Raw genomic sequence first — 23,276 nt, forward strand, 5'->3', positions numbered from 1 at the left:
TATTTGCTTCTAAATGCAATGACGCTAAACTGCAGCTTCCTAAATATGCTTGGGGATATTTCATTGCTTCATGCCATGAGCACAATCTTTGAATCTAGAACAGTGGTTCTCAACTGGAATTGCACATCACAGCTACTTCTGAAGCCTTAAAAAAAAAAAAGTGATCTCTAGGTCTTATCAAATGGAGCAGAATCTCTGGGGAGGGACTAGGAATCTGGAGTTCAAGAGCTCATATTTAAATGTTTTCCAGATGACTTTCATGTGTGGCCAGGTTTGAGAAAAAAAATGTGTCTATCAAATTCTATATTGCCTTTCCTTCAGCCTAGTGTGGTGTTTACTAAACTCTAATTATTCATGCATCAGTTGTAAAAAAGTAAAAAGTTAGCCATTTGATTTAAATTTTAGCCATTTGAAAGTTAGCCATTTGATTTAAATTTTAGCCATTTGACTTCAATTTCAAATTTATTAATAAAGTTGTCCAGGAAGTGGTGCTTCTGGCTCAGAGTGGTAGAGTGCTAGTCTTGAGTGAAAAGCTCAGGGACAGTGGCCAGGCCCTGATTTCAAGCCCCACAGCCAACAAGAAATAAATGAAGAAATGAATAAACGAATAAATAAATAAAATTGTCCATAAGATCATATTCTCTAATGTCTGCATGTTTGTTTGTAATGTTCTTTCTTTATTCATCATATTTGTCATTTTCTTTTGCCTTTTCTGTTTCTGGATTGGCCTTTGGGCTTACTGATCATCCAGCTTTTGCCTTCATTCACTACTTTCCCATTGCATAGTTGTCCACTTAATTTATATTCCTACCTTTCTTTCCTTTTTTTTTTTAATTTTTTGGTCTGAGATTGACACTCAAACTATATATCAGAACTTTTGCTGATTGGTTGGTACTCCATCACCTGAGCCACACCTCCAACTGCTCCTATCTTTATTATTTCCTTCCTTTTCCTTTTCCTTTCACTAACTGTTTTGTAGTTGATTGAGATGGAGACCTTAATGATCAATTTTTGCTTTTATTTCCTGATGATTGATGTGTGTGTGTGTGCATACACAAGTTTGAGGATATACGCTTTCCTCTGAAAACTTCAGAAATGGCTATAATGTGCAATCCTAGTTGAGAACCACTGTTCTAGATTCAAAGAATGTTGTGCTTATGGCATGAAGCAATGAAATATCCCCAAGCACACTGAGGAAGCTGCATTATCTTCATTGCATTTAGAAGCAAATAAGGTGGGAAAGAGGAAAGGTAGACACAGATTTAGCTGTACCTTACAAATGTTGACATGATGTATTTTTACTATTACTTAGTTTGAATAATTTTAAACTTCCTTCACAGTTTCTTGTTTGAGCATACACAATACATTATTTAGGACATTTATTTTTTATTTCTAGTAAGTTCTAATGGGACCAGTGAACATTTCCTGAATTATCTCAATATTTCAGTTTCTTGGGCCCAGCATGACTGATTTCAGTACATGTTGTATGTACGTACTAAAAAGGCACATGTACTCTGCAAACTATTGGCATAATAATTCTTTGTACATATTTATGTCTAATTTATTAATGATATTGTTTAAGTCTTTAGATATTTATTGTTTTACCTGTTGTTAACACCATTCTTGACCTAACATTTACTGAAATGAAAATGAAAATCTTCTACAATTAGATTTCTTTGTTGTTCTGTGATTTTTTTTTCTGGCACCAGTATTTGGGCTTGAACTCAGGGACTGGGCAGTCTCTCTGAGCTTTTTTGCTTAAGGCTGGTACTTTACCACTTGAGCCACTGCTCCACTTCCAGCTTTTTTGCTGGTTAACTGGAAATAAGAGTCTCATGAATTTTCCAGCCCAGTCTAGCTTCAAATCATGATACTTAAATCTCAACCTCCTGAGTAGCTAGAATTATAGGCATGAGCTACCCCAGGCTTACGTCATTGTCTCTTGAAATATGTTTCCCTCGTGTTCTTTCCAACTTTTCTGTGACTACAATTTTGCACATGTTAGACATTCATATTGTTTCTGGTTTGTCTACTACTTTTCTCTATTCCATCCCTTTTGTGTTTTCTGCTTTGGTCAAGATACAGATGCTCCTTGACTTGTAATGAGGTTATTCTCTGACAAACACATTGTAAGTTGAACACATCTGAAACAGAACATGCATTTAATATACTTAAGCACACTATAGGGTATTGGCTGTCCTCCCTTGTGATCTCATGGTTGACTGGGGTAGAACTCACTGTTGCTACCATTGAGCATTGCACAAGTATTCTCTCTATTCCTGGCACACTAAAATTCAACTCTAAGTATGTTTTCTACTGAAAGGCTATCTTTTTGCACCATTGTAAAGTTGAAAAATGCTAAATCAAATCATCATGAGTTACTCACTGTCTATATATTTTTTTCTTTTTTGTCGGTCATGGGGCTTGAACTTGGGGCCTGGGTGCTATCCCTGAGCTCTTTTGCTCAACTACCACTTTGAGCCACAGTTCTACTTCCACTTCTATATTTTCTACTAACCTATCATTAACTTCACTAATCTATTTTCCTGCTATGTTCTATCTACTACTAAGCCTTTTATCCTTTCCTTAGTTGGCTCTCTGACAAATCTTTTAACCATTTTACTTGCTGAGTGGCAAGCAACAGGTACTACGTGAATATTTTCAGGGCATGTATTTGTCCTCAAAAGTAAAAGAAACACACTAAGTTTAAATGAGTCAATTTTGCTAAAACTGAAAAATTTTGTAAGTATGGTAGTTGAACCATTAGAATCTAGTTGAACAATTATATTTTATTTAAAGAAAATGGTGTACTTTACGGAGGTTAAGAGGTGTAACAATTTAGGAAACAATTTATATTGTTAATATACCCTACGTTCTATCCATAGTTCAAATTAGCTTGGTGTTAAAAACATTTGAAAAAAAAAGACACTTACTCTCTTTCCTTTTCAGTCAGCTTGTCATTGATATTATCTTTGATTGTTGATCTAGACCCCTTATGAATTATAGGGTATCTGAGGGGCACTTGTAGAAAAAAGGAAATCATGGAGACCAAATGTGCAGTATAACCAAGGGCAACAGCAATGCTTCCATCATCTTTTGCTGTAAATTCAAAAGCAGAGGAAAAGAAAACAACCATTTACCTTATAAATGTAGCTAGGAGATAAAACAAATCAATTTCAGAGGAGAGCTAATAAGAATTTAGTGATAAATAAAATGCTAATCACTTATATATAGAAATGAATTTTATGCAAATCTAAATGAATTAACAAAACTAAACTTGATCCACTAATTATCTTTAAAGCTATTTCCCAATTATTAGTGTATAAGAAAACTTTTCACATATATATCTTAAGAGTTATTAGTGTGCCAAAGTATCCATTACCTTCTTTCTTAGCAGCTGTTTTTTTTTTGTTTGTTTGTTTGTTTGGGAGGGGGGCGTGTACTGGTGTATCAACGTAGAGCTTCACATTTGTTAGGCAGATGCTCTACCATGTACTTGATCCATGCAACCAGACCCCTTCCCAGCAATTTAAAGGGAAGAATTAATACTTAAGTCAATTACATAAAAATTGTAAAAATTACTCAGAGGCTTAAATATAGAATACTACATAAGCATTATACATATTATTAATTAATATTTTTTAGGCAACATTGTAATACTGTACTATTCCACATTATCATTCATTTTGAAGAGAAGTAAAATGCACAATGCAGCTTTAAGGGGTATGTTTTGATACTGACCAAGACAGTGTTGTATATGTAAATCTGGGAAGTTTAAGATGAAATAAGGGAAGATATAAGGTCAAATCACATTGTTTATATGCTATACTATTTATGCAATGTAGGTAGAAGTAACTAGGAGAAAATGCATGTGTCATTCAGTCAGACATAAACACCTAGCATTTAACAAGTTTTAGACAATCACATTACAACTTAGCATCATCATCATCATCATCATCATCATCATCATCATCATCATCATCCAGATTTCTTAGAGTAGCATCATAGAAAGTTCTAACTTTCCTGCAGAAGAAAGGCAAAATGGCCTTGCACAGGCAGGTATTTAAGGTATTTCATAAAATACCTTAAAAAGTGTATTTGCACACATGTGACACATGCACTCACACTGAAAGGTTTAACACATAATCTGAATACCCCAGCTGGCAAGAGATGGGCTTAAAATGATTACGATGATCATAGCTTGACTACTTTCTGAGTTTTCTCTGCTTGTAATTAATTATCTATGTACCACCTTCTTAAGCTAGGAATGTCAACAGAGGCACCCATTCCTCTGTAAATTCTCTACCTATACACAACACAAGAAATTCTTGGTTTCTTTTTAGTCATTCTATAAAAACCAGTAACTTTTACTATTATAAAGTCTTCTTTCTGAAAATGTAGTACATTATATTTGATATTTATTCATGAACAATTTTTATACTGAGCTCCATTTTAATGCTATTTCATGTATTTTACAAGTAAACTAAGGCTTAAAGAAATTAAAAAACCTGTCTAAAGCAGTACAGTGGGTACACATATTGGCCTGACACTAAATCCGCTATTCTTGACTATTCTATCATACTGTTGTAGAATTTTAGGGTTAAAAAGCCAATTTATAATAAATAACATTTAAATGTGGGAACCTAGAGTATACCAAGCATATGATCCAGGTACTTCTATAGTTTCTACACTCTTTTCTAGTAAAAATAAAGAATGCATAAAATGTCTGAGTCCCTGATCACTTGGATAGTGATTGACAAAAACAGGCTTCTCAATCAATGTAATTATCTCAAAATAAACTCATGAGAATAAAACAACATTCATTTCAACTGATTATTGAATCATACCCTCAATAAATAGCATCCTAATTATTTTCAGAGGCCACATCTTCCCATCTAAATCCCTTAATTACTACTACAACATTCTGCTTCTGTCAAAACCTATATATCATACAATCCTAGAAACTGAAAGTACTTTACATAATAAATTCAATGTCATATAGTATTTGAGCTAAAGCAATCCTACAGATCATATAATCTGACACTAACAACTTATTGATGAGAATAAAGATATGGCTTGGTCAAAGGCACAGTTATCAATGGAAGAATTGTGTCCACATTTCAAAATACTATGAATGCAGAATATTTAGAGGTGAAGTCACATCTGGGCCTGAGTTCCTTCATAGTCTGCTGAATGCTGCCTCCTTCATGCTATAGACAGGCTTAGCAAATACAAAGTACTCCTGTGAGTCAGGCACTGGTGGCTCAAGCTTATAATGCTAGCTACTCAGGAGACTGAGACCTAGAGGATGGAACTATCCTGGACAGAAAAGTCTTGGAGACTCTAGCTCCAATTAACCAGAAAAAATTCTGGGCTCAAGATGTGGTTCAAGTGGTAGAATGCCAGCTGTGAGCAAGAAAGCCAAGGGAAAGCAGAGCCCTGAGTTCAAGTCCCAATGCCAGCCCCCCTCCCCCCCACATGTTCCTCTGAGTAAAAGTACTTGGTTTTTAAGAACCCTCTTTTGAAGTAGAGAGGAAAAGGAAGAAGAGGACTTAGAATAAAGAAAACTAATGTTATGCCTTTTCATATAACCTGGTAGAAAAGGACTTGAAAACTTCCAGAAAGAGCAAAAGGCCTCTTATTTAATCAGTTTTCCAAACAGGTCAAAAGCAAACTGATTTTTTTTAAAGCTTATCTGGTACTAACTTCAAGCATCCACTTTTAAAAAATATTACTACTGAGGTAATATTAAAGAATTTTATTTGCATATTTTGAGTGACATATGCATTTTTATTTAAAAAAAAACTATTCCTCTAACATCTCCTCCCCTATCCCAGTAAAAAGAATAATTTTGTTTACATTTAAAGATCAAAAAGCATCTCTAAGAGAAGTCTATGCACAGAAGTCAGAAAAACAAAGATAAATAATAAACAATTAAAATTAGTAATACTGGAAACCAGCTTTGATTGAGGTTATTCTCACTCACCATCATGGTCACAAGACTCCTGCTCCATCTATTAATACCCACTCCAGGCCATAGAGCTCCATCCCAGCCTTATGGTTAAACACTGTGGTGTTGGATTTCCAATATTGCAGCTTTATATTAAAAAGAATTTTAAAAGGACCATGGGTGAAGCATTACAGGACCCTGGGGTATTCCAATGCCCTCAAAAGGAAAACCACCTCCTGGTAGGGAAGTCACTTTCATCACCCCGAGACCACTGAACCTCCAGTGGGAAAATGTGAGCTCATGTGGTTAATTATGGCTGTTGCAACCTCACATGTCACATTCTCTTGCCAATCACTTTAGTGAAAAAACCAAAAGGTTTAAGGTTTCTAACATTCCAAGATCTGAAAGACTTTTTACCTGCCAAAGCCAAAACACAGCTCTCTGGGGTGTGCTTTTCCAGTAAGCATTAATGACGTCCACAACACCTAATGCAGAGCAGAGGTTTGGGTTTCTTATGCTGCTCTGGGGGTTAGGAGGGTCACAGATGAGAGTTGTATGGGTGAGAAGAGGCTGGAGGGGGAGTGCAGGGGTCCAAAGAGGAAAAGCAATGAGCTGTAAGACTCAGGTGTGAGACAAAGATACTAATTCAATGTTTTAAGGGGCTTAAGAGCAAAATAAAAGGCCAGAGTTTCTCCTAAGTTTGTTTTTAAATATAGGAAGCCACTCAAAGCTGAAGTTTTCGTGTAATTTTTTATGACAATCGATTCCACAAACACACAATGGCCATTACAACATAATAAATTAATTCATCTGTTCCTTTGATTTATATGTTGGCAAACTATTTATATTCAAATGCATCCAAGTACAATAAGTGATCTAAAAGCTCTTACCATCCTGCCTTCCCAATCACTGAGGCAGCTGATCTGTAAAGGAATCAAGCACCCACTGATCCAGACAGGACAAAATATTTAAGACTCTAATCACTGCCACAGCATCTATGGACTCATTCCATGTTCTCAATGAGACACTGTTTGACATATGGACTCTCCTTTCCAAGAAATCATGCCTGCATAAAGGGATACAGACACAGAAGGAAATCTGGGTCTCATTACCACAAAAGGCTCTCGTGTTATGGATTACTTAAAAACACACACGCACAAACATTGTCTTTTGTTGTTCTAAAACTAAATGTCCAAAAGGTTAGGTGAAACGACAAAACTAACAGGACTTAAGAAACAAAGAACTCCCGCTCATCTGGTTGAACCACTACTAAATATCCCCATGCTGCTGATCACAAATATGGTATATAACATGTGAACACTGTTATATATTACAGACTGTGGTAGACAATTTGCTCCAGGGAAGTTAGAATGAACTTGTGATTTTGAAATTATGTAATCATTTAATCACAATCAAAAAAAAAAAAAAAAAAGAACCTCGGGGAAGGGAGGGAGGGAGGGGATGGTATGGGGAAAACAATGGAGGGGGTAACAATGTTCAAGAGGAAGTGTACTCATAACCTCACTCATGTAACTGTAACCCTCTGTATAGTAGCTTTCAATAAAAAAAAAAAAAAACCTTGAAAAAAAAAAAAAAACAAAAAAAAAAAACTAAATGTCTCAGTCAATGGAATTCAGATGAATACCCTACTGCTGGACAAGTTTCTCTCCTTGTGTCCAGGTTTCTCTTGAAAACACTCTAACAATAACTTACCCATTTAGCAAAGCACAATAACGTTGGGGCCCAGGTGGTTTCCCAAACAGTATTAACTCATGCAATGTAAAGCCTATCTAGCAAAGTCTCAGGAATATTAGGGAATTAGGGAATAAGCAGTCTGGAGTTCCTATACTAGATTCTCCCACAGTGCAGCTACTACAGGATAAAAAATAAATAAAAATAAAAATACATAAAAAACAAAAAAACATGGTCAAAGGCTTAGAAAAGGTTATTACTCAAAGCAAGGGAGGAAACTATACCATGACAGGAACAATATGGCCCTTAGAATCAGGCCAAACAGAGATAATCTTGGCTTTACCACTGGCTAATACGAGACGTTGGAAAACATAACTAATCTGGGTCTTGGTTTTCCCTATCTTAAAAAAAAACAACCCAGAAGTATTTTTTTCTTCACAAAAGAAACTGATTCTCACAGTTACAAAAGTGACAGTAATAAATGTGATAATGTCATGTACAGTTGTTACTGCATCTCTACTCATCAACCTACCCTTTTTTCAACAGGGGACACTAGTTATCTCTCAAGACAGTGCACGTGTCTTTGCTTCTATATAAAGGTTTTCCTGATAACCATCTGGTAAAACTATCTCTACTTCTTTATGTTCCACATATCTGGTATAAACTTCTAAGTGCCTAATTTGATACACTATGGATTCAACAAACACTTTCTGATTGGTTTGATTATAAATCTGATGCTCTGGATAGGACTACAATCATCCTGAGAATACATGGATTCCTTAATTCCTGGTATACAGTCAACACTTGACACAGCAAATAACAAATCCAGGGCACTCAATGTATTTACTACATGTTAGTACCTTGCAGAATGCTAGCTGGATTTTAAAGTCCAATACTACCATATACACTTCTTAAAACTGCTAACTCCAAGAGGTATGGGGAAGTGATGGGCTCTTACAAGAAAATTAAACATTCACTTAATTTCCCATTTCATTTTACAGTAACTGTGCTAAAAGGCTGCACTAGTTTTTTGTTTTTTTTTTTTTTGTAAGCGGACCCACCTTATAGGACATTCTACGTGTAGACAGCTATAAAAGCTATGAAAAACTAGGATACAAGGCACTTCAAAGAAAACAAAAATAGAACCAAGAAACCTCCTTGAGTGGATTAAAGTAACAGACCACACCACTAATGCTATTCCCGTTTCTCTTCCTGCTCCTTTCAGATCATTCTGTATTTAGAAGCTAGAGTGACTGTTAACAGCATAGCTGAACCCAGGCCAGGTCCTTTTCTAAGCCCTCAGGACTGCCCACTTCACTGGGAACAAAATAGAACCTCTTTACAGTGGCCCCAAGGCCCTGAGTGACCTCTCTTCTTTCCTCTAATATAAATTTTCCTATACACACCATGTTCCAACCACACAGTTCTGGTCTACTCTGTCCCAACTTTCTTCCTTCCTTTCCTATCTTTCTCCTACCTTCCTTCTCCTTTTGCCCTATTTTTTCTTCCTGTCTCCCCCCTTCCCTCATGTTTTCCTTCCTCCTTTCCTTGCCTTCCCTTTCCCTCCCTTTCTTTGTTCTCTCCTTTCTTCCCTTCCTCCCTCCTTTGTAATTAATTCAATTATATTTATTAAGTATCTCCTGAATGAAAACTCATGTCACTTTCATTCCACCACAATAAACTAGAGCTACAAATATTTATTCAATATACAGGTGAAGAATTAAACATAGCTTGTTTTCCCACACACCTGACCCTGCTTTTTTCAAGTATGACACTCCATTCCTCCTTCATCATAACTCTGTACTTCTTGCCCTATCTCGCAGCAGTGTCTTCCCCTAGCAGTAGTATAATTTGCGTTTAGCCTTCCCAATCTCTATTAATGTTTCTCGTTAGAGAGGTCTATCTCCTCTGACTAGTATCTAAAGTAGGTTCACTCATTCTCTATGATAGGACATTGTTTTATTAAGAACTTGCTAACTAGTTTCCTGTTTACTGGCTGTCTCCTTTAAGGTGTCATAGAAGGAAAGAACATGTGCTTTTGTTTTTGTTTTTTCATTCTTATGTCTTCAAGCCCTAACCAAGTGCCTAGTTTATAGGTGTTTGATAGTTTTGGTTTTTTTTAATGAATCAATGAGGAAAATGATGAACTATGACCTTCAAGGCACTACAACTTTGCCTTAAATTAACTCCAAAGCACATTTGTATGATGTGTAGAGGTTTGAGGATCGCAGACCACATAAACCCCAGCTAGATTACTACATAGCTTTTAGTCCCAAACAAGTCACTGAATATCACTTTCTCATGGGCCTGCTTTTGGATTTGTAAGGATTTAAGAAAGGCAAAAATCTCTTACTTTTACAGATATTGCTATATCTCACTTATCTCTTACAACTATCATGTAACACAGATAGGGCACTGCTTCGGAAGTCAACTCAAAGACACAGTTTATACAAAGGAACCAGGACAGGAATAGATTTTGAAATGTTTCATTTGTTATCTTCCTTGTTTTATGTCTCAATGACTTACTTCTTGAAAGGGCATTATTTAAAATAGTATTGATTGCTTACGAACCACATACAGAAATCATTTCTTTCTAGAAAAATGGTGATAAGTCCTGACCAAAACTAGTAATGCTCTCTTCTTGAATAAGTTCTTCCCACATAGATAACATATACGCTACTTTGGGAATAATATAGGTTAAGATATTTAGAAGGTCTCAAATCACCCTTTAGGCTAACAATATCATTTTATTGCTAATAATAAACATTTCTTTGGCATATTTGCAAAGAAATCAGGAAAAGATTTTTTAAAATATAGGAATTATTATGAATCATATATCATAATACCTTTAATGTGATAAAAGAAATTATAACAAATTAAACCTATAGTAGTGAAGATGCATCAAAATTAAATTTTCAGATACCTTTCCGGCTAGTTGGAACAGATGCATGTTTACCGTTTATTACAACTACACTTTTTCCCCCCATGAAACTCAACGCCAGAGGATAGGGAGATTATAGTAATTCCTAACCACCACACTCCTTGGTCTGTTCAAACCTCATTTAAAAATGATTTTCTTTTAAATTATAAGTAAAAGATTCAGTAATTTTTTTTTATGATTAAGCTAAATATTTTTTATTAGGTTTCCTTATTAAAATAGGAAATCTGACTATACATACTTCCAATGAAAAAAGACAAAAAGGTAACAAACTATTTTGGACAAACTGCTAGGGATCCAGCATTTTATGGTGACCCTATTCATATATAGATACATATACCTTTTGAAGTAAAAAAGAAATAAGATACCTTGAAAGTCCTCAGAATTAGGCAGCCTGACACCACATACAAAGTAATCCTTATGATCATTCTGCAAATTTAACCAAAGAATAAAATTAATTTTTATGTACCTAAAGTAAGAAAATTATAAGCAATTCTCTAAGAATTTGGCAGGTCGTACTAAGACTCAAAACAATGTCTTAGCTGGTGAAGCTGGATGAGGAGCATATGTTCACTCACTACATTATCTTTCTTAATTTATATATATTTGAAATTGTCTATAATAAAAACATGTCCAAGAAAATGTCATGTTAAAATGTTATCATAAAAAATACCTTCTGGGCCTGTCACCAGTGGTTCATGCCTATAATCTCAGCTACTCAGGAACCTGGAGATCTGATTATCATGGTTCGAAACTAGCCCTGGCAGGAAAGTCCACAGAGACTCATCTCCAACTAACCAGCAAAATGCCAGAAATGGAATGGTAGCTGAAGTTGTAGAATGCCACCCTAAGCTAAAAAGTGCTCAAACCCTGATTTCAAGCCCAAGAACCACTCTCTCTCACCCCTAAAGATAGATCTATCTATCTATGGATTATGGATAGATAATTCTGGTTAATCCCTATCTATAAATGAGAAAATTCAAACTCTATTAGTTTTTTTCCCCTGAAAATTAAATTTTAAACACACTTCCATTAACAAAAGAATTGGACTTAAAATTGGATTTAAAATTTAAAATTGGATTTAAAAAACATTTTTTTTGGCAATATTGAACTTGCCTCAGCAAGTGTTCTACAACTTGGGTCCCACCTAATCTTTTGTTTTTTAGTTTATTTTCCAGATAGAGTCTCATGCTTTTGCCTGTGGCCTGGACAATGATCCTCCTACCCCAACCTCCTGACTGGGCTAGATTACAGGCATGCACCACCCCACTTACAGATTTGGTTTCTAAGAAAAATTCTAATCACTTTTCCTGAAGGATTATTTGTTGTATGTATTTTAAAAGAAACTAGATTCAAAATGTAACATCCTGATAAGTTATCCCACCAAAATCTTAATAAACACGAATAAGCAATTGTCAATGTATAAGCAGTACACATATACCTGCAGGTATTGTCAGAAAAGTTACTAGAGGATAATGTGAATAAATAAAAAGATTATAAAGAAATTAGAAATAATTTGGCATTCTCAGGAGAAATCCTACCACCAAAGCAATATAAAAAAATCAAAGTTTTCAAATAGAAATTAGTATCTGAATGAGAGCATATGATTAAAATCAGAACAATGAGTTTTGCATTAAGAGGGAATTCCAAATGGAATTATCTTTTTAAAAAGAAAACTCTTTTTGGAAAACTGAAACTTACCAAATCAATAGGATAAATGTAGGAAAGCTCAGAGAGTAATTGCCTGCAACGAATTGTTAACTGAGCATTGGTCTTCAGAAAGAGTTCTCTATTGAAAAAACAAAACAAAGTACATTCATTAAAAAAAATGCTTGCATGCTTTCTAACATTTATTGCCACATAATTTGTGCAGGAGGAGATTAAATGGTCTGTAATAGGTCACCGACTTTCACAAGAAGAGGCAAGAATAATAGCTATCTTCAGTCCTACCTATCTTGTTCCTTAAGGTAACTACAGTGTATGCATTATAGTTACACACTAAATAAACTAAGCTAATGTGTGTGTAACACCATGCTAAGAGATGAAAAGGTACATATAGCCATTCATTGACACCTGCTAATATACAGAAGGAACATTACAAATGGCTTTATTCAATTATTTCAACAACTCTACTAGGTTGCTATTATTATTCCCATTTATAAACAGGGAAGACAAAAAAACTATGCCTCTGTAGAGTCCTAGTAAACTAATCAAGGTTTAATATTCATTATCTAATGAGGACAGTTTGACTTCAAGAAAGATACACATGGTATATCCTTAAAATAGACTTTGATTCACAACTATGTGCTATAACAAGCTTTTGCAATGTTAGAAAAATTATAAAGTAAAAAGAAATAAAAGATATAGTAAAAGATGACTCAGTTCTTCTCTAGAACTACTTTAAAAACAAGACCAATATGAAGTACCACAGAATAAATTAACTACTGACACTGTTAGCAATTTGAGAAATAAAAAGATATAGAATATATTTTAGGTGTAATGCAAAAGTTGCAGAGTATCTGGATTTCTTAAATTTGAATAGACATATATAAATTAAGTTTCTGCCTTACAACAACAACAAAAAAGTTGTAGAATGAAGTAGAATGCTTAGATGTTCTAAATAAAAGAAGTATGTGGTGTTTGTTCTACATTCTAATCACAGAGAACCTAAAACCTTCAGAATTTTCCAAGTTACTACAGTGTTTTTATATTCACAATAAGCCTCAATTGATAATACCAGAGTTTATAATAATGAGGTGAGTTGATGTGGGACCTTTAAGACAGACTAGAGCCAGAACTGACTACTAGAAAGATCAAGTAATTAGAGCCCCAAGCATCAACTTCTAAGAAGAGGTGCAAGGGGAGCTATAGATCAAGGAGTATGGAGAATGGCCTACCTCGAGAGGCCACCCTACCTCAACCCTTACCCTTTGCTCTGTCTCTTCCATCAGGGTGCTTACTTGTATCTTTTGCAATATTCCTTATAATAAAGAAGCCAACATTAGGGCTTCTCTTAATTTCTTTTTGCCATTTTAGTAAACTACAAATTAACTGAATCGGCAAAGGAAGGATTTTTGAGAAACATAGGTCTACAATCTGGGACTTCTGACTATATGCAATCAGTGGGAGATTATATTCTTGTGAAACCAAGTAGGAATAGATATATCTCCTGGTAGACAGTGTCCAAATTGAATTAAATTATAGTGTATTCAATTGGTGCTTGCTGGAGAACCTGGTGTCAAAAATGTTATATATAAGGATGAGAAAAACACTGAATGCTCTGATTTAAACAGCACTAAAGATTAAATGGGGTCTAGCTCTGGCTTTGCTGTGAACCAGATAAACAGAAATTTTCCATCTTCAAACTGCGAGGCTTAGAAGTGGTGCTGTGGCTCAAGCGATAGAGCGCTCGCCTTGAGCTGAAGAGCTGAGGGATAGCCCCCAAGCCCAGAGTTCAAGCCCCACGACCGACCAAAAAAAACACAAAAAACAAAAAACAAAAAAACAAACTGTGAGGATTAAAGATCTCAAGGTTCTTTCCAGATCTAGTATTCTTAAGGCCTTAGTTACCAAGGTGGTTTCTCAAAGAAAAAATGCAGGCTGGCAGAACTTTCCAGGAAAATGAGTGAACATGAAAGGAAGTATAGAGGTGGTAATGCATTAAGAATGTAGTAGGAAAAATAAAGAGAAAAACTAAAATTAACTATAGTTGTATAATGTCAAACTTCCTATTAAAGGCTATTTGAAAATTAGCAAAAGAATCATTATATTAAGAAGAGGAAAAAAGAATGGCAATTTAAGAGGAAAGGCCTGACAGCATATAAAAAATGAACTAGAGATGGAGGGATTGAGGATACAGAGATTTTCTAGGGGACTGTTGAGGTCATCCAAAATACCTTTAAGAAATATAAACAGGACCAGGTGCCAGTGGCTCATGCCTGTATTACTAGCTACTCTGAAGGCTGAACTCAGAATAATCATAGCTCCTCGCCAGCATGGGCAAAAAAAGTTTGTGAGATCACATGTCAACAGAAAAAGTTGGGTGTAGTGGTGTGTGCCTGCCATTCTAGCTATACATATAGCATAAATAGAAGAATGGAGAACCATTCCTGTCCAAGGCTGATCCTATCTCACAAACAGCCAGCACAAAAAGTGATGGAGATATGGCTCAAGTAGTAGTGCCTGCCTAGCAAGCATTAAGCTCTTTGAATTCCCTATATTAACAAAAACAAAATAGCAAGAAGAAGAGAGAGATGGGGGGGGGGAAGAAAGGAAGGAAGGAAGGGAGGGAGGGAAGAAGGGAGGGAGGAGATAATGATAACAGAAAGTGAGAGAGAAAGAAGAATTAGTCTAAAAATTATTTAAATAAAAATTGTAAGTGAAATTGCATGCAGAAGACAGGAAGAGGGAAAGACTCCAATATTAAGTGACAGTGCTATATGTCCTGGGAGGCTAGAACAATGTTGGTGTTTCTGATTATGATGACATAGTAGGAGCTTTTGTAACTGGCTTCTTGCACAGTCTATGGCACAAAATAGATATGAATGACTGCTTTGTGGAATAAATAATGGCATTCTGAGATGAATGGAATATATATTAATACCAGCATTTTAAAGAATACTTCACTTTCAAACATACCATCACAGCATACTCACATTCAGAGCAACCTTTCTCCACATGGCATTTACCTTTTGGCGGTGCACTCCTTCCTCAACTCATCTAGGGATTCCTTCTGGAGTTGAAGCTTGATGTGTTCAGTTGAAAATGTGCTGCCTGGAGGGAGAGAGATTGAAGGAGATAATTCCAGATGTAATATTGCAGACAGACAGGACTGCTCAATCATATCTTTTCTGGCAGAGCCCAGTCCCCTAACTGTGAGAGGGATAGAAAAAGACTAAGAAGGAAAGCGCATCAAAGTGTAGAGGTCCCTAGAGGGATTAACCAGAACAAACTTCCTATTGATTCATTCTGCGTACAAGTCCAGCCCCTAGCAGGAGCCAAAGAGCAGGATTCTAATACTCTCTGCCCACAGATTTTTGGAGAGGTGACCAAGAAACCTTGATCTCAAAATTCAGACTTAAAAAAAAAAAAAAAAAAAAGGACCGGTTAATTTATTCTCAACCACAAATGCTATGTAAGAACATTACTGAAATATAAAGTGTAGAGCAGGAAAAATTATCTGCCTTTTGATTACTATAATATAGTTCATATATACAAGTAGTTTTTATGAACTTCCATCTTGGTCATAAACATAAGTAGTTTTAGTGAAAAATCACTGGGTACAGGAAATGTGTATTCTGATTTTTCCACATTATGTCATAAGCAGTTTTACATGTTGACAGTCTGAAGTTATAGCTGTATAAAATTTAACTCCATAGATGTGATTATAAGAATATTCCACATTTTATCTGATACCCTCATACACCAATCCCATTACAGAACATTTAATTTCCTTTAAGTGTTTGCTTTAGCATTCTAATGATTAATACTTATATTTATATGCCTAAGTTTAGTGTTTCTATCAACTTTTTAACCCCAATATTGGTCATAAAAGCCTTTTACATCTTCCTGCTCTGAGAAAATGAGAGCCTCTTACATTCATGGAGATCCAGGCCTGATTGTAACACCAGAGACTCCAATACACAAAGTTTCAGATTACTTACAAAGGAGCTGAGTTTCATGAATTTTGATCCAGTAAGAAAAGACACCAAAAACTCTACTCCTACAGGAAGAGTAAAAAGTAGATTTATCTGAGCACAATATCCACTACCTGAGTAGTTTTATTTTCCAATGCTGATGATGGAATCCAGGGCCTGGAGCAGGCTAGGCAAGTGCTCAACCACTGAGCCACACTCCAATCCTAAGGAGTGTTGCCAATGCATTCATAGGTAGGTATCATACTCCTCTCTCTGTTGCACTTTAAAGACCAGTAAGTGGGAAACTCTATACCCACTCCCTAAACAGAACTTAATGAAGGAACACCATTTATCTTTGTTAGTTCTTAATTCAATGCCCCCCCCCCACAATCGTCATCTTACTGATTCCATATTAAGGTGAGTATTTAATACTCAAAAAGGTGAGACCTGACTCTGCATTCTATGCAACTGTATGTAATCATTAGGGATTTCACCATGGAGACACTCTTCAATCTGTCTCCAGTACCCTTGTGACCTATTCCCATCATGTTTAAAATGTCATTTTATTATCATTTGCCTGTCTGGAGGATCTGAAGTGATGTTTTCTGTCATTCCTGACATTTATATGTCCTCCAAGTAAAAACTTGGTCAGTCTGACAGCAGTTTAACAATTCTAGTGATCTCTTCAAATAACTAGCTTTGGCTTTGTTGGTAGCCAATGTTCTTTTTGTGTTATTTGTTTCATTGATTTCTGCCCTTTATTATTTCCTTCCTTCTGCTTGAATTGGGCTTAATTTGTTCTTTTTCTGTTAAAGCACAAGCTTAGATTATTGATTGCAGACCTTCTCTTTAAATGTGAGTTTTTTTAATGCTATAAAATTTCCCCTAAGCTTGCATGCCTCCAAATATTTATATATTCATTTTCATTCAACTCCAAATATTTTCTAACTTGTCTTGTTTCTTCTTTGACTCATAGCTTCTTATATGTATGCTGTGCAATTTCCAAACAGATGAAATTTTCTAGCCAACTTTCTGTTAGTGGTTTCTAGTTTATTTCTGCTTTAGTGAGAGGACAATTTTAGCAAGAGTATAATTTTAATAATTTTTATGTTTGTTTTATAGTACCAAATATATTCTAACTGAATGTTTCATGTATACTTGGGAGGAAAAAGTATATTCTGCATGGCTCAGAGAAATGGTATACTTGCACTATGAAGAGCTTTCTTTTTTTTCTGGGTATTTGGGGGTAGTAGTATGAAGGTTTGATTTAAAGGTCACTTGAATCATGCCTGGAACACTTTTGCTTTAGTTATTTCTTCAGGGTCTACATTTTTGTCTGGGGCCGGCTTTGGACCATAATCTTTCTACCTCAAGCGTGTATGTTTGGTATCATAGGCATGAACTACCACACATGGCTTATTTGTTGAGATGGCAGTCTTGCTAACTTACCCAGAATGATCATGAACTATAGCCCTCCCAGTCTTCCTTCTGAGAAGCTGGGATTTATAGGCATGTAGTACTACACATGACAGGATCTTTTATTCTAACTAATTTTTTCTTTACTGGTTCTATCAATTACTGAGAGATGAATGTTGCCGTTTCCAACTATAATTTGTGCATTTGGCTATTTTCCTTACAGGCACAATAGGCTTTCATCTGTCCCCTGGAATTGCAGAGTGTGTAGCTCTTCTCCTAGAGACTTAATACTGTTGTTCTAAGTGAAAGATTATGCTTCTCTTATAATAATAGCCACTCCCCTCCTCTAAAACCAGACCTCTCCTTTCCTGGCTTGTCTGCAATCTTTCATGTGAACCTAAAATGAAGGCGTATGCAGAAGGTATGAGTGGCCTTATTATTTAATGTTTCACACTAGAACAAACTTGGCCATGAATGATCTCTGCAAGGCTTTTGGTGAAGCCGGGCACTGGTGGCTCATGCCTGTAATCCTTGCTACTGAGGAGGCTGAGATCTGAAAATCACAGTCCAAAGCCAGCCGGGGCAGGAAAGTCCATGAGATTCTTATCTCCAATAAACCACCAGAAAACTGGAAGTGTACAATGGCTCAAAGCGGTAGACCAAAAGGCTTGAGCAAAAAAGCCCATATATAGCACCCAGGCCCTGAGTTTAAGCTCCACGACTGGAAAAAATAAAAAGCTTTTGGTGACTGATTTTACCTTCTCATTCAGAAGCCCCTACTTCTTCCCATTTTATGCCACTTGTGGTAGATACCATCCTCCTTCCTTGTGCTTTCTTTGTACAGCAGGCTTCTTGCTGCTCTGAGATCTTAGCTCTCTGAAAGTTAAGAACTTGTACATTACCCAGCTTCTTATTTGAGTAGACATCAAAACCTTTCCAGCTTTCTTTTCTTTTTGGTTCTGGCCCTGTGGCTTGAACTAAGGGTCTGGGTGCTGTTCCTGAGCTTCTTTTGCTCAAGGTTGGTGCTCTCTACACTTGAGCCACACAGCTCTATTTCTGGGCTTTTTGGGTAGTTTAGTGGAGAAAACCTTCCTTCCCAGGCTAGTTTTGAACCGCGATCCTCAGATTCCAGCCTCCTGAGTAGCTAGGATTACAGGTGTGAGCCACCAGCATCACACTTATCCTTCCAGCTTTCTATATTAGGTAGAGGAGAGAAGTCAAATTTAAGGGAATTCTTTTTTTTTTTTTTTAAGTTCTTCCCCACTTTTTGTATTTTCCTGTTCCCCCACTGCTTTGTTCAACTTGGTCTTGTTCATTTCTGTTTTCTTGTTCTCTCTTCCAATCCAATGAGTAACTGCTTAGAATGATTAGTATAGACCATGGGGATATATAGGGGATAGGTTTCTTTGAATCTGTAAGGACTCTTTTATACGAGAGATTTCATTGCTCAGTGCCAGATCAGTATAAGTGATCAGGCCTGTTGACAAGCAGGCTTTATTTTAGGATGTATATGTTGGGAGAAGGCAGTTCCTTTTTTAAACTACCACAAGGGTCAAATAAAAAGACGTTATTTTGAGATTGTGTTATTTCAGGGTATTTTGCTCCTAAGTACAGCCGTCTTTCATGTTTTCCTCTGGATGGGTATAAAGGTTCACAGTCACTTTAGGTTCTGCTTTCCACCTTTGCACCATGCCAGACACTTACACCAAAGGACCTACCCAGGTCAAGAGTCCATTATATTCAAAAGTAGTGAAAGTAAGTATTTTAAGAAGTTACTCAGATACACAGAGAATGAGCCAGGAGATACACCCACTCTGACTACTGGTTGGTTCCTGATCTTTCCACTTGGAAATTTCAAGCATGAAACTTCTAAGGACACTCCGCCAGGAACCTTCATTGCAGCCTTTTCCGTTTCTGTTTTGGACCAGTTTTTCTCTACTCTATTTTTCTCACCCAAATAGTCCTATCTACTTAGTGTCAAAATCTTTGCAGATCTGATGGATCCCTCCTTTTGTCCTCACAATGGCCATGGAATTATTCTAAATGTTCTATTATGTCAAATGGAGAGAAGGAAAGCAAATGTATGTGCTTCGTTTGTCATCTCCCAAAAATGCTTTCTGAAATACTTGGCTCTGTCCAGGTATATATCAATGTTCCAATCAAGTAAGACGGCCCTTCTATTCAACATGAACACAGTAAGCCACCATAATTTTAATAACTAAATATCAATGTTGGCTCCTGTAAATCTAATAACTAAAGATTATGAATCTTGCTTCCACCAACAAAACACACATGAATTCTTCAAGTTTTCTCTCCCCAGAGAGTTTGGTCACAGATTGGCCAAGCGCCAGTTCCCATCAAAATCACAGTTAAAAGCAATGAACAATCATTCTTCTGGGTTTTCCATATCATGTCAGATGACCCAAAAGGAATACGTTTGTACTACTCTGGTTTTTCTCCCTCCTAAATTGCCTCTTCTGAACTATGATGTATTATGCTGCCTTTCTCAAGGGCTAATAGATATTTCTTGCTATAACTTTTGCAAAATTCCAATTGACTATATTTCATTATGATGTTTAAACTCTTGGACATAAGAAATAGCATGTTAAATGGAAAGGCTTGGAAAAAATTATATTAAGTGAAGTAAGCCAGGCCCAAAGAAACATAGGTCCCATGGTTTCCCTTATTTGCAATATCTAGTATAGGTATGAGTCAAGCGGAAAAAGTCAGATAATGTGATGTTAGGAAAACAAAACCTCAAATATGTATTTTAATGTTTTTGTTTCTTTCATGCATGTGTTTCTAACGCATTTATAAGATTATTTCCTTGTTGCTTTGTATGTCCCTCCCCCACAGTGTAACCCCCGCTTTCACTATATTTGATGTCAGTATAACATGTGGAGGAGATGGGGACAAACAAGTCGTTTAAGGATTCAGGTGGACCTGTTGCAACAATGAGAAGTACAAAATGTCATGTCAAAACCAGCTTTACAATGTCGGGGGGGGGGGGGAGGGGGGGTACGATTAGGTTGGGAGGGAGGGGGGAGGCCGGGAAGGGAGGTGAAGGGTAAACAAAGGAGGAGGCTGCAATGCTTGGTAAGAAATGTATGCATTATCCTGCCCATGTAATTGTAACCCCTCTGTACAGTATGTTCTCAAATAAAATAAAATAAAATTTAAAAAAAAAAAAAAAAAAAAAAAAGAAATAGCATGTTAAATTCCTCTTAGAATTTAGTGCTAAGAGAATTTTTTCCCTCTCATTAAAGAACTGATAAGTTCCCTTGCAGATGGGAATGGGAAGCAACTGATACCTTTCATAGCTCTCTCTATACAACTGGTTTGACTGCTGAGGTCAGAGCTCATTTTACTTCTTAAGAACAAAAGGCAGGCCTTGAGGGGCCAGTACACTATACTCAGACAGTGTACTGTCTAAAATTTCTGATGTAGGAATCAGAAATACATATATTGAAATCCTGACTTTCAAGACTCTTAAGTTTTTTGTGGGGTGTGTGTGTGTGTGTGTGTGTGTGTGTGTGTGTGTGTGTGTGTGTGTGTGTGTGTGTGTGTGTGTGTCCGTGTGTGTGTCCTCCCAATCTACATAAAACTCACAATCCTCCTCTCTTTTGCCTTAGGGGAAAAAAAGCTCAGGGGCAGCACTCAGGCACTGATTTCAAGACCCAGGACTCCTATATGCATGAGTAACATGTAATGATTATGATTTGAAGCTTGGGTAGGAAAGTCCACAAAACTCTTGTCTCATCCAATTAACCAACAAAAAAGCCAAAAGTGGAGCTGTGGCTCAAGTAGCAGAGTACCATTCTTGAGTGAAAAAGCTAAGAGACAGCATTCAGGCCCTGAGTTCAAGTCCCAGTACTAATAATGAATCAAGCAAAAAAGAAATAAAGAAATGTAAGGCTCAAAGTGGTAGTAGCCTTGAGTAAAAGAGCTGAGGGAGAGTACCCAGGCTTTGAGTTCAAGCCCCATGACTAACAAAAAAAAATGTAGAGAAGTAACTTTTTGACTCACAATCTTTTGATATAAACTGAAGCAGCAAATCAAATCCACTGTGATGCTTGTTTTAGAGAAGATACAGGCCAAAAGAATACAGTAACTTATTGACCAAGAAGAAGATAGCAAAACAGAAAACAGCCACATATATGTCACCTTAATTCTTCAAATTTCTCAGAAAATGACAAGACACTATTATAATGGATGAGAATTTCATATAAAACATTTGTTATTCTGGCAATAACTTCTTATTCTCTGAAATTATCAAGAAAATTTCTACAGAACTGAGCAATAAAAGCTGAGACAATGGTGCTGAACACTGTGTCATCAAAAGAATGTATTTGTGTTCTTGCTTGCCACAAGGAGCTCAAAAACAAATAAAATAGAAGGTACCACATGTGATACCAGACCGGGCAGGAAAGTCCGTGAGACTCTTATCTCCAATAAACCACTCAGAAAACCAGAAGTGGTGCTGTGGCTCAAGTGGTAGAGCACTCACCTTGAGCTGAAGAGCTGAGGGACAGCGCCCAGAGTTCAAGCCCAATGACCGCCCCCCCCCAAAAAAAAAGAGAGGAAAGAAAGAGAGGAAAGAAAGAAAGAAGGAAAGAAAGAAAGAAAGAAAGGAAGGAAGAAAGAAAGAAAGAAAGAAAGAAAGAAAGAAAGAAAGAAAGAAAGAAAGAAAGAAAGAAAGAAAGAAAGAAAGAAAGAAAGAAAGAAAGAAAGAAAGAAAGAAAGAAAAGAAGAAAGAAAAGAAGGAAAGAGTCTAGCCTGTGCCATCTTGGCCATGTTGTAGATGATAGGAAATTGGGTTTAACTGGCACCATTTTGTCTTCATGGTGGAGGCAGGGAAGTCCCACCTCCTAGGTGACTGGGCATGCCTGAATTCCAAGACTTGGACAATAGGTTACTGGACCTGCCAGTGAGACTCTTATCTCCAATAAACCACTCAGAAAACCAGAAGTGGTGCTGTGGCTCAAGTGGTAGAGCACTCACCTTGAGCTGAAGAGCTGAGGGACAGCGCCCAGAGTTCAAGCCCAATGACCGCCCCCCCCCCAAAAAAAAAGAGAGGAAAGAAAAAGAGGAAAGAAGAAAGAAAGAAAGAAAGAAAGAAAGAAAGAAAGAAAGAAAGAAAGAAAGAAAGAAAGAAAGAAAGAAAGAAAGAAAGAAAGAAAGAAAGAAAGAAAGAAAAGAAGAAAGAAAAGAAGGAAAGAGTCTAGCCTGTGCCATCTTGGCCATGTTGTAGATGATAGGAAATTGGGTTTAACTGGCACCATTTTGTCTTCATGGTGGAGGCAGGGAAGTCCCACCTCCTAGGTGACTGGGCATGCCTGAATTCCAAGACTTGGACAATAGGTTACTGGACCTGCCAGTCTTGGGTGGTGAATTCTCAAGCTCCCAGTGACCCTGCCCCTTGACCTGACCCTATTTAGTACCAGACCAGCTCAGGTGCGGGTACACCATGCCTTCTGTTTCCATGTAATGTCTCCCTGTCTCCTAGCCCTCCTCCCAGTGAACATGGCATCCTACTTCAGCTCTCCACTGGAGCTGATCTGGTTTGTTGGTGTTGTTTTTCTGCTCTTTTTTTCCTCTCCAGCTCTCAGTTTTCTGACAGTGTTAAGTGTATTTACAGGAATGC

The 23,276-nt window shown here is 36.7% G+C and overlaps 1 protein-coding gene across 2 annotated transcripts in view; it reads right to left on the reverse strand.

Moving 5' to 3' along the window:
• The window catches only part of Uvrag (UV radiation resistance associated), a 317,269-nt gene that overhangs the window by 123,214 nt on the left and 170,779 nt on the right, over positions 1–23,276 (reverse strand). For both annotated transcript variants that reach the window (XM_042689000.1, XM_042689006.1), the window contains 4 exons: positions 15,269–15,353; positions 12,282–12,369; positions 10,949–11,009; positions 2,934–3,099 (listed from right to left, as the gene is read on the reverse strand). In XM_042689000.1, coding sequence (XP_042544934.1) covers positions 2,934–3,099; positions 10,949–11,009; positions 12,282–12,369; positions 15,269–15,353 — 400 coding nt within the window. The remainder of the gene's footprint in view (positions 1–2,933; positions 3,100–10,948; positions 11,010–12,281; positions 12,370–15,268; positions 15,354–23,276) is intronic.

Source organism: Dipodomys spectabilis, unplaced genomic scaffold, assembly GCF_019054845.1.
Source record: "Dipodomys spectabilis isolate Male_0828 unplaced genomic scaffold, ASM1905484v1 ptg000003l, whole genome shotgun sequence".
Classification (NCBI taxonomy): Eukaryota; Metazoa; Chordata; class Mammalia; order Rodentia; family Heteromyidae; genus Dipodomys; species Dipodomys spectabilis.